At 37.6% G+C, this 16,654-nt stretch overlaps 1 protein-coding gene across 2 annotated transcripts; it reads left to right on the forward strand.

The window, feature by feature from the left end:
- Positions 1 to 3,566: 3,566 nt before the first annotated feature.
- On the forward strand, positions 3,567 to 8,375 carry LOC149154921 (uncharacterized). 2 transcript variants are annotated; one of them, XM_089441377.1, is made up of 7 exons: positions 3,567 to 4,973; positions 5,266 to 5,362; positions 7,110 to 7,236; positions 7,347 to 7,383; positions 7,531 to 7,786; positions 7,896 to 8,034; positions 8,338 to 8,375. In XM_089441377.1, the coding sequence occupies exons 1-6, from the start codon at positions 4,758 to 4,760 to the stop codon at positions 7,994 to 7,996; spliced, it is 834 nt and encodes a 277-aa protein (XP_089297503.1). In that variant the 5' UTR covers positions 3,567 to 4,757; the 3' UTR covers positions 7,997 to 8,034; positions 8,338 to 8,375. The 2 variants fall into 2 exon arrangements, with proteins under 2 accessions (XP_089297503.1, XP_089297502.1); XM_089441376.1 differs by having other exon boundaries at positions 3,575 to 4,973; positions 5,266 to 5,389.
- The last annotated feature ends 8,279 nt before the right edge of the window (positions 8,376 to 16,654 follow it).

Consider the following 16,654-nt stretch of genomic DNA (forward strand, 5'->3'; position numbering starts at 1 on the left):
ATTTATTTTCTTGGGCTTGGAGTATACCCTAAAATTGTCTTGTGTAGCTAAGAGTTCGTCTTTCTTGGATGTAAGGAAACAGGTCAACAACCCAAGACCCAGACGCATTTGGAAGGAATGAAAGCCTTCCCCCTACTAACGACCAACATGTATCTCTAGGTGTTATGGTTTTCCTTGAATAACAATGATGAGTCAACCTGCATTTGCAAATATCAACTAGTGATCGTTGTTTCTACTCCTAGTTTGACAATTGCATTATGCTAGGGTCTCTACTACTAGTTTGACAACTGCATTATGTTAGGGTTTTCCACTGTGTGAAGAAATAGAGGTTCGTTTTTCATTATGAGTTGGTTCATATTGGAAAAATGTCTATTTAATTAGTTTGTGACAAGAAAAGTAATTAATACTTATTTATGTTTATGTTATTAATGAAATTGGAAAAATAAATACTTTTAACTAGTTGACAATAAACCAACAAAAAATATACTTTACTCATAATTGTTTGTATTGTTAGGTGCTTTACATGCCACTAGAGGGAAGATGTGACAATAAATCACTACATATCTACATGTCAAAAATAAAAAATAAATAACTACATATATTATATGTGTATATAACAACATTTAATAAAACAAATTAACATAGATTTATCTTAAATCCGACTTTTTATTTAAAACCAAAATGATAATTTATGTTAATAAAATATGTCTTTGGGGCACAACAATTACATCAAAAACATCATGATAATGCATGGGCATCTAGCCGACTAATAATAAAAGTGACTTCTATCAGCACTATAATGTGAAAATGTGAGTTATACTTATTGCCTATACTAGAAAACAAACACACTTCATATTCCACATAGGTTATTCATTATGAGGAAACAAAACATCTTGGCCCAAACCCAATTCTATGTCCTATATTGGAAAATTCAAATTTGGGAAACATGGTGGAGGAGAACTCGCTGTAGTATTGTCTGAAGAAGTTACTAAGCTTTGATGTCCAATAGATACTTGAATATCTTCCACTCGATGGTAAATGACACTAAGTTCATCATCCGATTTTTGAAGCAAGATACGATGTTCAATTATCTCCATTATGGTTATCATACTAGACACCAGCTAGTTATGATTTACCTGCAAAGCAATAATTTCATCTTATAGTTTTTGCACGTGGTTTTGAAGAGGATCATCCATGATTGCATATATGTTGTAGATTCATAAAACCACTTCAATGCAACCCCAATTTAAGACAATACCAATAACAACGAGGGACAAACCCACCCTGCGTAAATAGAGTTTCTTTGTTGAAATGATTGAAAGAGAACATAATACTAATGATGTCATTATTCGATAGCCTTGCCACCACTACTAAAATAAAAATCAAAGGGATCCCACTCCATAATTCTATGAGGAGACAATTGATAGTTATCACAAATATTGTAAACACTCGCACTATCACATGAGTACCCTAGGGGCCAATACGATGAATATGAGTTAACTCAAAAAACAACAAATTCGACATTTCTTAACCACTCAATCTATGGAAACAATCATGTGCTTATCACATATACGCCTAGAACATCCAACCACATAAATTTTCACCACAGACATAAAGGCACATGAGTTAGGAGACCTAGGATATACTCCACTTACTCTCTTGTTGAATTTGAAAGCTAAATAGCCCAAATACCATATCGTAGATACCCAACTTTCTCCTTATAATCGCCAAAGTGAGATAAGACAAGTTCTAGTGTTATGTCCCAAAACAGAGCTCTCTATGCCTCCTTGCAGGCTCCATAATTTAGTACTCTAAGTCCTACAATGTTGAACCTGAGCAGAAGAGAAAACCCAACAGTGCAATCGATAAGGAAAAAAACCATATATCACCACATTAAAATTAGGAAATGTTGTTAGCCCTCCCATGCTAAACTAATTCAAGTACTAAGTGTGAATACAATTCACAAGCCTCAAGTAACTTCTCAAACAAAACAATTTCCATTCTCTAGTTAACACCAATGCACTTCACATGCAGATTGCTAAAGTTGCCCTAATAAATAACTGCCATACAAATGCCAAATAATGTTATCTCTTCTATAACCCACTCGTCATGATGTAAAGTCGTGGAACCAGGCCATACCAAGATTTAGAGCTATCATACCACTTTCGTTCATAAATGCAACACGATCCTAATTAAATTCCCTTCTTCTTTCAAGCCAACAAAGTATAAAATCCTTGTCAGGTTACCCTGGAGGGAGAAGAATTTAGAGAGGTGGAAAGGGAAGATGCCTATCCTTCAACCCTCCAGTCCTACACATTAGAATAATCTCTACCCCATGATTGAAATCACCTCCATAACTAGATTGGATTCAATATGAGGAACACTGATTATACTCGTAGGGGTGATGAAGGGATGGGGGGATCTTGGTCTGAAATGTAAATAAAACCATCCCCCTACATGCATCAAAGCCCATGCTCTTGCCATGTTTCACTGTGCCATACAACAAAATTTGTCCTTAAAAGAGCTTATAATAAAGACATTCATTTCTTTTGATCAAAGAGGGGGGCAAAACGAGCATTACCCATTGACACAGAATTCACCGAGTTTCAAATGAACTCCCTGGTTAGCATAATATCGACATCAATATTATTGGCCCTTAGAATATGGAAAAATTTGGAAACTGTGACATATGGGATAACGTAGTGAATCATATTTGAAACATTTCACATTCTATTGTCACAAGGGTGGGTATTGATAATAATATAATGAAGGATAAACATTGAATCTCCAAGCACAAGCATGAAAAATACATTTGTATCTTGTTCTAGCAATTGACCTTGATACAATGTATATGCTTTTGCTAGATTATTTAACAAGGAACCCATACCCCAAGCAAACTCCAATTCTTTATTTCCTATAAACCCTCAACTTTGCTTGTGCTACCCATAAACCCAATTTCAGCAAGTACTTAAAAAGATTAAATTTCTCGAGATATAATTTTTTTTAATCATTTACTATGGTGAAACTGATAAACACATCACATAATTTTAAGAAATTTAATTCCCTGGATGCTTATAAATTCCATTTTAAAATGAATTTATACTAATCACTTCAATAACTATAGAAATACACTCTTAGTAAATAAATATAAAAAATATATTCAATAATTTATTTATTTATCTGTCATTATAATACAATACCATATATAACTTATTAAACTTATAGCCTATTAAAGGCAAGTTCATAAAAACGGAAATTAATTTTTATCAAAAACCATCCTTAGTGTTCACTATATTATATAGAATCCATTAAAATTGACTATCCAGCTCAATCAACTTACAATCCAAAACTCTATATTTATTGGCATCTGGACTTGTACAAAAGCACAAGCTATGTCCATTTGAACCAGCCCAACAAAGAAATATTAACCTATCCAATGGTTGAAATTTGTTGCACAATAATGCTCAAATACTCACTGCATGTAATGGTACAAATGGCAGGCTATGGAAAATGACTGGAGGCCTAGAGTACGAGTATCTTTTCCCCACGAAAGGAATTGAAAATTATCCCTCTTGAAACACAAAGCGTTGGATGACAAGAAATTGACAATGTTCATTTTTATACCTCCAATGGCGATACTTTGATTCTTTGTATATATCCAAATATATATTACATTGGGCTGATGCGACCGATTATAATGCGGGTTCGATGGAATGACCACCTCAAAGATTGCGTGTGCCCAGAATTTAAGCGAGATTGCATGAATTCATGGTGGGTTTTGGGTTTTACTTGCCGGGGTTCGATCCTTCGCCGCGGAGAAGCAATGGAATGGAATTGGTAGGTATCAGGGAATATTACGAGGTCACACAATTCTCAGGGAATTGGATTTCTGATGAGGACGTCAATCAAAAGCAAAAACGGTGAACCTGATATGACTTGTATGAGGGTAAAACAAGGGTTGAAGAAGAGGAATTAGCATGATATGGTACTGCTGTTATGAATAATAAGAACAGTGTATGGTAGGCCTTGAACAGTGTGAATAAGTTTTTGGTGTCTGTATTTGCGTGTATATATAAAAAGCATAGTGGCCCGTTGGAGTTAGAATTAGGGCCCACCAGGGGATTGCTGCTGCTGTTCTCTGCTTCTCCTCGGGTACCTTAATTGTAATAGTATTAGCGTGAACAGCAACTCCGTCGTTGGTGTTTTGGTTTTCCGTTATATCTCTTAAAAGATTCTCAAGAGCTGTTGTGCTTCTCCTTTTTCTTCTTCTCTATGGTCAGCTTTTGCACAGCATGTCAGATTGTGGTTCCCAGCAATTGCACAGATATGGTATTATAGTTTGTCATAGATATTGTAAGGGGTTTTGCCAGAGGGGGTTAGTAGGAGCACCCTTCAAAAATGACGGGGCGGTGGCTGCTATGGAATGATCAGAGCATTACATGATGGGGAGGATTGGTTCTGTATTCGTTTCTGATCTCTGGAGTTTGTGGGTCCATTGCTGCAGATGAAAACAGATCATTTAGCATAGTGGGTTCGTTAATTTTGGAGGAAAGGACTTTTGTGGTGCCAGGGATTTTGAGGGGAAGACTGATTAGGCTTTGTGGCTTCATTTGGTTTTGGCAAAGCCAGTGCTGTGCGGATTGATTTCTGCGGTGGGTTCATTGATTTCTGGCTGGGATACTGGTGGGTTTTTTAGTTATTGAGGGATTTGATACTTGTTATTGCTGGATCTGTAGTCTTTGTAACTGCAGGGCTTAATGGCTTATCAGGCCGTACAGGGAATAGGTTCTAGATCAGTTTCTGTTACAGGTTCACAGTTTGGAGACACTACGCTTACCAAAATATTTGTAGGAGGTTTGGCTTGGGAAACCCAGAGCGACACCATGCGCAGGTACTTTGAGCAGTTTGGTGAGATTTTGGAGGCTGTGGTGATCACAGACAAAAATACGGGGCGCTCTAAAGGCTATGGATTTGTAAGTAGTTGGTTTTTCCCTTTACCCTTTTCCTTCTCTTTCTATGCTTTTCTTTTGGTGTTGATTTGAGTAGTTAGTCTTTCCAGTTACTTTCTTGTAGATTCCTCATTGATATTTGCCTGGTTGTCTGCTTAACAGTATCATATGTCGTTAGTTTGTATTGTTTTCTTATCTCTTTTAGAAAAATACTCTACTTTGGTTTCTTTCAATGGCCACCAAAACTGCCTCTTTCAATAGCCCATTTAACTGTCTGATGTGTTTTCTTGGCTTGTGGGGTATGTTGAGGGATTAGGTGACATTTCGCGATCCCGAGGGTGCAAGGAGAGCATGTATAGATCAAAGTCCTATCATAGATGGCAGGAGAGCTAACTGCAACTTGGCTTCGCTAGGTCGGCCTCGCCCCTCCCCACCTTATGGTAGATACCTGGTTGGCCCTATTGCTTTTTTCATTGAATTGAACACTAATTGCTGATTGCTTATGTTACTCTGTTTTGTTGGCAAACTCTTTTCTGCCTCTATTGTAATCATGATTGAGTTTTTTTTAGTGATAGATAAAATTGGATAGAGTTGAACTAAGTCACCTGGTTTGAAGTTGTGTGCGATTTTGGCAAAGAAATTTTTGGGAAAATTTGTTAATGTAAATGTCCCGTTAAATCTGTCATTAAGTTCAAGAAGAAATAGGTTTTCTTGAGATATTTATTGAAATAATTTCATATTTTCAAGTTAAAAAGTACAATTTTTTTTTATATCTTAAAATTTGATGAAAATAGGTCAAAATTTACCATATATTTGGCCCAGGTTTTTTTGAATGACGTTTTTTTCCTTTAAAATTTCAGTCAATATTTGAAAGTTGCCAAAAAATTCAAAATTTGATTCAACACTGGGTTTGAAATTTGATTTGATTTTGATCCAGGCAGATTAAATTTGTCGATTCTGGTGAATTTAATCAGCTTTCTTTCGGATTCGTTGAGTTTCAATTTTTTTGGAAGGAATTTGTTGAAGGTGGTTACGTGTTAGCTGATTGGCGTACTTCTAATCTTGGCAAGTATTTTTCTTGTCTGGTTTCCTAGTAAAGCTCGTTCTAAGCCTCTGATTAATAATGCGGGATAATGTTTGTAATGAGTTACCATACACATGAACTGATACATAAATAAACTAGACCTATCAGCTAAACACTGTTTGGATGCCATCATCTTGTCTAGAGTAAAAGCTCCGGTATATTATGTGCATCAATCATTTTATGCATAAACAAAATGAGATGGATACTAGCAATTAATCACCTGGGTTTGTTTCTCATCCAAACATTTCTAGATATTGTGCACTTTGTGTTCGTTAATGTTTCCAGTCACATTGGAATTCTGTTGGGCTTGCTTTTTGTCTTTTGAATTTTTGTCAGGGCTTTGTTAATTCACATTAAGAGCTAGTTTGCATTGCTAGACAGTAAAGATTAATGGAAGTATATCTTCAGTTTGGGCTGCCCTTTATCCAAACAATTCTATTTTGTGCATTGTGTGTTGATTAATGTTTCCAATCAAACTGGAATTCAGTGAGGCGCACCTTCTGTATTTTGAAGATTTTTGGGGCAGGGCATTGTTAATAGATTAAGGGCCACTTTGCACTATCAGCTAGTGGAGACTAATTGAAGGATAGAATGTTTGGCAAAATATGTGAAGGTACCTTAATAATCATGGAAAAAAATATCATCACTAGTGGGAAGTTATATCCCTAATGGAAGCCTTCACAAGGAACAGTGCAGAGCTACATCGAAGCTTATCCTATCTAAGCTGCATGTGGGAAACAGCCCTTATTCAATACATATGCCATTTCTGTTAGGGTTGATCTTAATCCACACCAAACTCTTGTTTTAGCTATTACAATTAATACGAGGATAAATGTGCTGTTGTGTCAATTTGTGTTTACAGAAACTAAATGACATGCTACAAAAGAAGATTGTGCAGTGTGCACTCTTAATGTGCACTCTTAAATTTGTTAAAACAAATTCTTTATGTAATAATATGAATTTTTTGGACCTGAAGGAAATGCAGAAATAGATTTGACTACAGATTAAGCTTCTTGGCTTATTGGTGCCAGTTCTGTTTATGCTATAGGATTATATTTTGTTTCTTCATTTTGTAGGGCGCATGCGCCCAGGAAGCCCCTATCTGGGAGCTCCTCAAGGTGGGCAGACATATGTTGGAAGCCCAACTTATCATCAATCTGTACCATTTCCCTATCAGCAAAGCTTTGCATATCCTCCATATGGGTGGGTTGAAATTCTTTTCTAATACTCTTGCTCCCTGATTTCTGTTTTGTTAAAGTGAGGATGATTTGAAAATCTCATACAATTTACTTCAACGTTGTCTGGTATGACAGATATGCAACATATGCATCGGAGTATACTTATCCACAGGTACACGGCTTTCTTTCTACAAAGACACAAGTTGGAGTTTTGAACTTGAATAGCTAATGACTGTCAATGTTTGTCTCTTGATTGCATGCTTATTGACCTTCTATCTTTTGTTCCGTGATGAATGTTCCTTTCATGTTGGCATTGCAGAATATATATAGTCCATATATTGGGGCACAGTATCCTCAGATATATGGGTCTGCCAGGACAATTGCTCCAGTATATCCTTATGCACACTTTGGCCAACATCTTCAGGCTGGACCTGGCTATCCTGCCCTGCAAGGTTATGGAGTTGCAGCGCCTCACCTTTTGCAGTTTGCTTCACCAGGAGCTAGTACTATGACCCCTATTTCACAACCATATGGCGCAGCCCTGCCAACAGTTCAGGGACCATTCCCATCGGCAGGTAAGTTTTCATGTGTACTGTATGCGTTATGAGTGTAGTTTGATTTAGCCTCTTGGTTGCAGTTACTTTATGTGTGACAGGACTGAGTCATTCCTTCTACCTTCTACAGTACTTTCGCCTATTCCAACACATTCAGCCTTCATGCTTCCTCCACAATCCCAGCAGCAGTTCACACAAGGTGGCAGTGCATCAGACCAACCATCAGGTTGAGGATCATCTGTACAAAAGGAACACCTCTACATTGTCAGGTGGGTTAGTGTGCAATCTTTAGGAAAATAGGAACTCTGTGACTATCAAAAGGAGCTCTCTCAAATGGGCTAGTTTTGATTTGCAAATTTATATTGATGTTAATTGGTTGATATTGTCCTTATCTGATGGGTGTCTAATTAATTTTTTTTTAAAGCTTATTAATTTCTTCATGTCATCCCTGGCTTTTTTTGGCTATAAATTTATAATGTTTATTGTTGAAAATTGCAAATGGTTTTCTTGATTTGTTTTTCTTTGTGAACATATTGATTATAATGGTGCTGATTTTTTTTTCTCTGTTACAGGTATTCTCCAGGGCACGGCAAGACTAAGAGCAGCAGTACTGCTACCTGAGTGGCAGACTTCAAATCTTGGCTTGTATGTTTCTGTTTGTCATTCTAGAGGTGAGATTCGAGAACCATTCAAGGATCCTGTCATATTACAAAGCAATTGAATAAACAGTTTATTGAAATTACTGCACGACTAGGTAACTTGTTTTTTATTCTTTGGACATACAGTCCATTGTTTTGTGTGAATGAAAAACTTGCATATTGTAAGCACGGATTTGGTCTGCATCAATCGGAGTTTTTTTAGTTATTTTCAAATTCCCCAGTTTAAGACCAGCTGTAAAGCATTGGAGGCAGGGTCAGGTTTGAGTGACTAGTTCAATATGCTTATTTGAGTAGATATAGAGTATATACTTTGGAGTTGAGTTATGCTCATGAAGGTATGGAGGGACGTTTAAGATTGTGTATTTGTCAGGTCCAAAATATATTTCGACTTTCTGGGGAGCTTGAAGGGGCAACAAAGAGAAAGTTCTAATGCAAGTCCGGGATATCATGTCAAATCACCTTTTAAGTTTTTGCCCACCTTTTCACATGTTTCCATGGAAATAATGTATGTCGCGAGTTTCTGGAAAAAGGGGACCTGGGGGTGGGAGTTTCAGTGATGATTGGAAGTTCCACCTATATTTCAATGGGATGAAATATGGGGGGGGTGAGGGGGCGGCAAAGAATTATTTTCAAAAAATTGGAATTTAAAAAATAAATAAAGAAGTATTCAAAACTTCTACGAAAATCTATCAAGGGATTTTACTAAGCATGATCTTTCGTACGCAGCATTCAGGATTCTGTAAATAATTAATTTAATAATAGTGAGCAGGTACATAGTCCAAAATGGCAGAATACCTAAAATACTGTCTGTCCACTTTAAATCTTCACTGCAGAGTCAACATTTGAATCTCCAATATGGCTACCTCCAAAGCTTGAGAATGTCTCTGGTTCATCTGTGTTCTTGGCATACCCACTACAGTTCTCTTGATGCTTCCAAAACATGTCAGAGACTCAAATGGTTGAAAGAATAGTGGGGGACATTTTGCTGTTGTTGGATTTAGGGTTAGGGTTTTGCTTTCATTTTTTTCGTCATTTGCCAATCTGGAACCACAGAGGCTCACCTTTGGCTGAGTAGTGCCAAAACAGGCTTGTTACCAGTGTTCCACAAAGTTTCTTGGATGAGGGGACACAGGAGTTGGGGAATGCATCCACAGCATATGTAGAAGCACCCCAAATTTTAGGGAGCACCATAGGGTACGTGTGTGTCTTCAACATAGGGGACCCTGCCCAAATTACTGAAAAATTTAAATTAGAATATATGAAACTCAAAATATAAATGATAAGTCATTGAAATTTTATAATCTTATACCTAACAATGTAATGTAATAATTAGTAAATCATAAATTATGATTCATAAATCATCTATAGATCATCTTTTTTCCAACGAAAAAACCTGTAACTTCATTTGTTAAGATAATCAAAATTACGTTTTGTATATGCACTTCAAGAGTACATTCAAGAAGGATCTACCCAGATTCAAACTGTGGCAAAAAAGATACAAAAAACATCTCGGCAAATAATCTTCACCCAAAAACAAATAACCCAAGAAGGGCATCAAACATAACCAACCCTGAACTGGGCATCAAACATAAACAAGCAAGGCATCAAAGCCCAACAAGAAACCCGTGGCAACATCTTAGCAAGCAACAGCAGTGGTGTCTCCGGAAAAAGGCACAGGCGGTGGCAGCACGAAGCAAGTGATCGCACATCCAGGCAGAACGAGAGCAGATCTCAGACCCGAACCAGAAGAAGTTCTGCCTGTATCAGAGAAGGGACCCCAGGGAAGGCACGAAAAGCAACCCCAGCATGTGCAAACAACTGCAACAGAACACCCTGACACGCCACATAGAGAGCCCCAACCAAAGTGACGACGGCAGAACTGGCATAAGATGAAAACCCCAGCAAAAGAATGGATGGAGGCATGAACCAGAGGGCCAGGATGGCTAGGGTTCGCCGCCCTGCCCTGCCCTGCCCTCCCATCCCCTCCTCTCCTTTACCATTTATACTGTTTCATTATTTTGTGAGGTTTTAAGGCCACAGTACTCAATCATCTATAGATCACCACCATCGATTTTCTCGTTATATCTAGAAAATTGAAAAATCAGAAGATATGGCCTTATAGATCTGTGTTAAAATAAGTTGATTATTCATACAAAGTTTACAACATAACATCAAATGAAAAGTAAATTACAATTATATTGAAATGAAAACTCTGAACTCTCAATTTGATATATCAAGATTCAGAATTTTAAATGTCTGAGGACATAGAGTAAAGTATTTTGCGATGTCTCCATTATCCACTGTCCAGCAGCCATGGATTGAAGGCTTAAGCCTAACATGCAGCCACAGGTTGAAGGCTCTCGCTAAACACACGGCCCATAAGTTGAAACTTGAAGTCCTTCGCAGCTCACATGGGTAATGGGTTTAGGACCTAAGTCTCACATGCGTTGAGATAAACCAGAACTCTCTCACAGAACAACAAACTCATGCAGCCTGTCATCTCACACAACAACACAACCACACACAGCTGACTCTTCTCACACAGCCATCAGAGACAAGAGACAAATTGCTGGAGAGGAAGAAAAAAGTGGTGGCAAAAGACAATTGTGGGCAGAGGAGAAATAGATGGTTGCAGCAAGGAGAATGAATAAATGAAGATAAAGTGGAGTATCTTAGGTTAAATTTTAACTTTATATAATACTTTAAATTTAATTTTTGCTTTTTGAGTTTTTTTGGGCAATTTTTTTCTTACCGGTACATGGGAGTGTCTGCTTTGGGAAGGGAACATTCCCCTTTTTGAAGGGGGTGTTACCTTCCGAGTTTCTGTGTATTTTCCCCCAAAATCAAACTTCTGGGACTGTTCCCAGTGGAGTATCTGCATCTTGGGAGGGCATTACGTACCCTAGGGAACACATGCCCATGTAACACTGCTTGTTGCAGATCTGTTTTGGCACCTGTTTGGGCCCAGCATGCAAGCCCAGATGTTCTTGTAGTACCTCGAAATATGCAGTCTCCAGGTTAAAAGAAACACTATTATCACATTCTTCAGATTTTCTTTTATATTGTAACACCCAATTTTGTGTTAGGTGCTTCAACTGATATTTCTAGCAGTCAAATCTTGAACCAGTGTTATCGGATCTGGTCAGTCCAACTGTTTTGGTGTCAAAACTGGTCTGACCAGTGACACAGAACTGGAAAAGGCCGGTTCAGTACCAAACCATCCTTTTTCACTGAACTGGCCGGTTCTGTATGTAACCGGCCAGTTTTGTACAATGCAACCAAGGATCATCCAAACACATTTTTTTTAAAGAGAACAATAATTTGAGTAAAAGTTACCTAAATTTTAACATTGCCATTAATTGACTCAAGATGTTAGAGAGTGGTTCTGACATCATTGAATTTCATATGGAGAAAGTAGAATTTTAGATCCCACTCAAAATCCAACAGACTTTACAGTTTTCGGGATTTCAGGATTGGGGGGATTGCAATGTCTCCATTGGATTCTGTCATGTACAAGGGTATGGAACCATTATTTATTCAAGAGCACAAAGCCCTCTATGTACCTTCTTGTTAGTGGCATTGACTGTTCAACTCCTCTATCATGACCCTAGTAAAAATGCACCCATTACTCAAACAAAATTTTGATTTGACATGTGAATCTTCTTCTATCTTATGTTAATGCTTAGAGTGTGATATTGATGATGAGGATCCCAATATAGGCAATGATTTTGGTGATATTTAACATTTTTGTAGCATGTTTTTTTGACATTAGAGGCCATCTAGAGCCTCTTTGTTGAGGTATTTTTGGTTCAGGGATTGTATTGCATGAAGTGCTATTTTGGTTATATCAATATGCACTCTTACATGCAATATAAACGAGAAATTTTGCATATTTGTGTATAGATGGTTCGGATTCATGTGGATGCACATGAATATATATGTTTTTCTTTTAAATTTGAATATTTTATGTATTTTTTGGTCGGCTGGTTTTTTGTCTGGTTCTGGTCCAGTTCCCGATATAGGGGTCAACCGGTTCAATGACCTGTTTGGTTCTGTTAACATTGTCTTGAACAAGATTGTGAGGCTTAATCAACAGAATTGGGAAAACACCGTGTACTGTCCTTTAGGGGAAAATCACCCTTAGGGTTGAAAAGAGCAGATGACAAAATTGTACCAGTATCACTGTATTTCTTCTAATTTCAAACAGAGATGATATTGAATACACAACAGTGTAAACAAATAGTTGTTTTACCAACAACACCAATAGTTCATAGCAGACTACAAATTCACAATCTTACTCCTAGAGCTGTTACACCAGCAGACCTGGCTGTACGGTACTCATCAACTCATAAATAGTGGCAATCTTTTATTGAATGCACCATCCATTTACACCAGGATTACAACATCAGTCAATCCTGTCAGCAACACAGTACACACAAATAACCAACTTACAAAATCATTAGTTTCCTTGCTGCTTCAGCAAATGTCTTAACAATGACCTTCACTGCTCAGATTGCTCCTTTGCTGCCCCAGTAATGCCATAACAGGTCTCACTGCTGTCTATAGATGACCTAGTAGGCCTCACTGCTGCCCTATGCTACAAGTCCAAACCCTCGCTGCTGCCCCAAGTTGCCCTGAGGCCTTTGCTGCTGCCAGAATGGATCTCCACTGCTCTCAGACTGCTTTTCTCTGCCTCAGCATTGTCCTAACAGCTCCTCACTGCCCAGACTTCTCTTCGCTGTCCCTCACTGCCCAGACTTCTCTTCGCTGCCCCTCACTGCCCAGAAAAGCCTTGTGACAGGCCTGAGCTAACCCAGAATATTTCTTCGCTGCCCAGTTAGTGCCACAGAACCTCACTGCCACAGAATTAGGCCTTGAACATACCTACGCTATCCAAAGAATCAATTGTACAAACCTCAGAAAGTATCCACTGTCCAAACAGGGCCTCAGAAGATGGTCTGCTGCTACAGCCAATGCCCTAGAACTAGTCTGCAGGCACAGTTGAGCCTCAGAAATCCTCACTGTCACAGAGGGGTCTTCTAGGGATGATCCGCTGTTACAAAGGATCCCTAAAAATCCGTGCGCTGCCACAGATAAGCACTTGAAGATGGGCTGCTGCCTCAGATAATGGCTAGGTGATAATACATTGCCCACAAAATGCCTTAGAAAGCCTCGCTGCCAAAGATTTAGTCACAAAAACCCTTGCTTGCCATAGATTATAATTTCTGATTTGAAAAAAAATAGTTACAAATTAAAATGAAAGATGAATAAAAAAACTTATTTTATGTTCTTTTCATATATCCAAATTTTGTATGCTACATAATCATAAACAGAAAGTTAAATCTGCAAAAATAAAATTAGATTTAAGCAAATAGAAGATAAACGATGAAGGTATAAACCAACTCCCTTTATTTCTGATTAAATTTCATTGAAATTACAACCATTAAAGATTAGAATTTAGCTCAATTCTATTTCAATGTTTTCGAGATCATACAAAGACGGATCATACAAAGACAATGTAATTATAATTTAGAGACAGATGAATGAAGGTCTTGGGTTAGCAGGTCCAGATTTCAAAAGAGAGATCATCATTTGCTTACTAGATACAGAGAATCGACAAATATTAGTCAATTATTATTAAGGCATTACTTCAAGCAGTAAATAATTGAAATGCATAAATTTCTATACCTTAGTTGCATGACATTTGCAACTTTACCCAAACGAATAACTTGTGGTGAGTATACTGCTGTTAGAAGCACTGTTAGAGCCTTGAGGATTTCAGTTCAAATGAAATGAAAATCAGAATTACACGTATTTTTGGTAGAGTTTTGGTATACCTGTACACACATACCTTGTCTGTCCATGTCTTCTCCTTTTAGAGTTTGGAAGACAGTTAGCAGTTAAAACTACTTTTGAATAATAATTTATAAGAATAGATAATAAGAATTTGGTTTGGGAGACTTGGAAAAGTTTTAACAAGGCTTCTATCAAATGGAATAATATAAGACTCCTCCTAAGTTAGACTTTAGGTTTAACACATGGACCCACCTAGGTTTAACACATGGACCCACCACCTAAATGTTACTTGAAAAATAACTCAAAATCAAATATCAGTGATGAGACTTCGGGCATAAAGAGAGCATCTTTCTTTCTATATTAGCATAAAGAGTTAATAATGCTTGCTCATGTTAAGGATACCACTATGTATGCTTACATTAATGGTTTCTGTTATTTATGCACACGTTAATATCCCTCTCTCCTGAGATTCTTTGTAACTCTGCCTATAGCAACTCCCACCCATAAGTGCCAATCATCGAGAATTGTAACTTACATTTTCTTGGATTCCTCTAGTATGTAAATTGGCTATAAAAAGGCCCTTATGCATTAAAGCAGGGGCCTTTTGTGAAGTGTGCCGTTGGATGTAGTCTGGAAAATTCTATTTGAATTTTGGGCCAATAGCAGCATCCATACAAGCATTGGATTTGTCCCAAGTTGGTGTCCATACCTTCTCATAAAAGTTGCTGACTATATGTTGCTGAGGATTTTTAGCATTTAATAGCAACGAATGTTGGATTTTCTTCTGCTGTTAGTGTTATAGAATCTTCGATCAAATGTATTGCTGAAAATTTGCTGGAATTTCCATTGTTAGTCTTGAATCTGTTTTGGTTTTACGATTATTATTGTTGTTTTAACTTTTTCTTTATGTTATTTGCTGCTGTTTTCAGATTTTAGAAAAAGAGAAAAATATCACTCTTTAATTTTTGGTTCATAACAGTGGTATCAAAGCTCCAAATAGTGGCGGTATTCGTATTTGATTTCAGTTAGAAGATTAGTTTTCTACTTAGGTTCATAGCAGACATCAGCTATTTTGGCAATGGATTCCCTAGGGACATGGGGGATGTTCCAAGTGTCCCAAATAACCTAGTATGCCGGGACTGCAGGGACAGGTTTCCATGTGTGGGGATGGGCTCCCATGTTGCATAGGGAATAATGCGTTTTGGAATTTTTGTTGATGATCTTATGTTACCTTTAGAGAGCCTTCTTAGTATTTGTCTATGTCACACCAAGTTTCCAGTATGTAGGGACACATACCTAGTATGTGTAGAGAACTCTCTCCTAAATTTCAAGGTTCGATGGGGGTAGAAAAAATGGGACCGTACATATATAAAAATATACAAAATTTTGAATTATTAAACCATCAAGTTTTAAACTAAACATCCTTCATTGAACAATGCAAACCATGAAAGCAACAATATGACAATGTCATGATTCAAGGATCAGAAAATTCTCTTGAAACGTGAGTTCATTGCCAAATGAATGCCTGACTGTAAATGAATGCCCAACTCTAGCAAATGGTGGAAATGTGTCAATTTAGGGTTTGAATATATTTTAACAAAAGGTGGAGGGTAGGTGGATCAACTAGGAAAAGGTGGAACGATTATTTTTTTAAAATTTGTGTCATGGGGTAGACCCACATAGGTGATGTGTGGATGTCCCTTGTGCCACAGGGCATGTCCAAAAGTCTGGGATGCAAAGAATAAGGAGGCAGACATACCCCCTATGTACCCTCCCTTAGGGTATGGCCTGGCTTTACCCAGGATGTACCCCCATCCCCAGTACAATGCCCCCTTCTAGGACATGTACTCAAGGCATGGGTCCCCAGTACAATGCCCCCGTCTGGGACATGTACTCAAGGCATGGGTATGCATGCATGTGTAACGTTGTTGTTTATGGAGTTTTGCATGATGACAGCAAAGATTGTTATGAGCACTAGCAGTAGATCATATAAGTTAACTTATTGCATGAAAAATTAAATGATTGTACTTTTATTCTGGCCTTGTATATCCAGACACAAAGGACTTTTGATAGGTCATAGAATGGATATTTTTTGGAAGCATTGATTTGATGATTGGCAGGGCAGTTCTTTTTCTTCAATAGTTATTTATCCTTTTTCACTTTCTTATACTGTATAACTATATTAAAATTTGAGCTCAAACTTTAGAGCCATGTATTGACTTGCATTGATTGACATTCAGGTCATATGGACAGATACCCAAAGTTGCTTCTGAAGTGCACAGCCTCGGTCAAGTTTGTTCATTCTGGACATTCAAGAAACTAAAAACAGGACTCTCTCTCTCTCTGGCCCTGGGAAAGCTGTGTTTGTGTATTTGCCCCATATTCATGTTGGGATTTAGGAGGAAGTGTTAGCAGTCTAGAATGATTCAATGGT

The sequence above is a fragment of the Pinus tabuliformis genome, chromosome 9, assembly GCF_031772625.1.
Source record: "Pinus tabuliformis cultivar Carrire ecotype Pingquan chromosome 9, CPIR1, whole genome shotgun sequence".
Lineage (NCBI taxonomy): Eukaryota > Viridiplantae > Streptophyta > Pinopsida > Pinales > Pinaceae > Pinus > Pinus tabuliformis.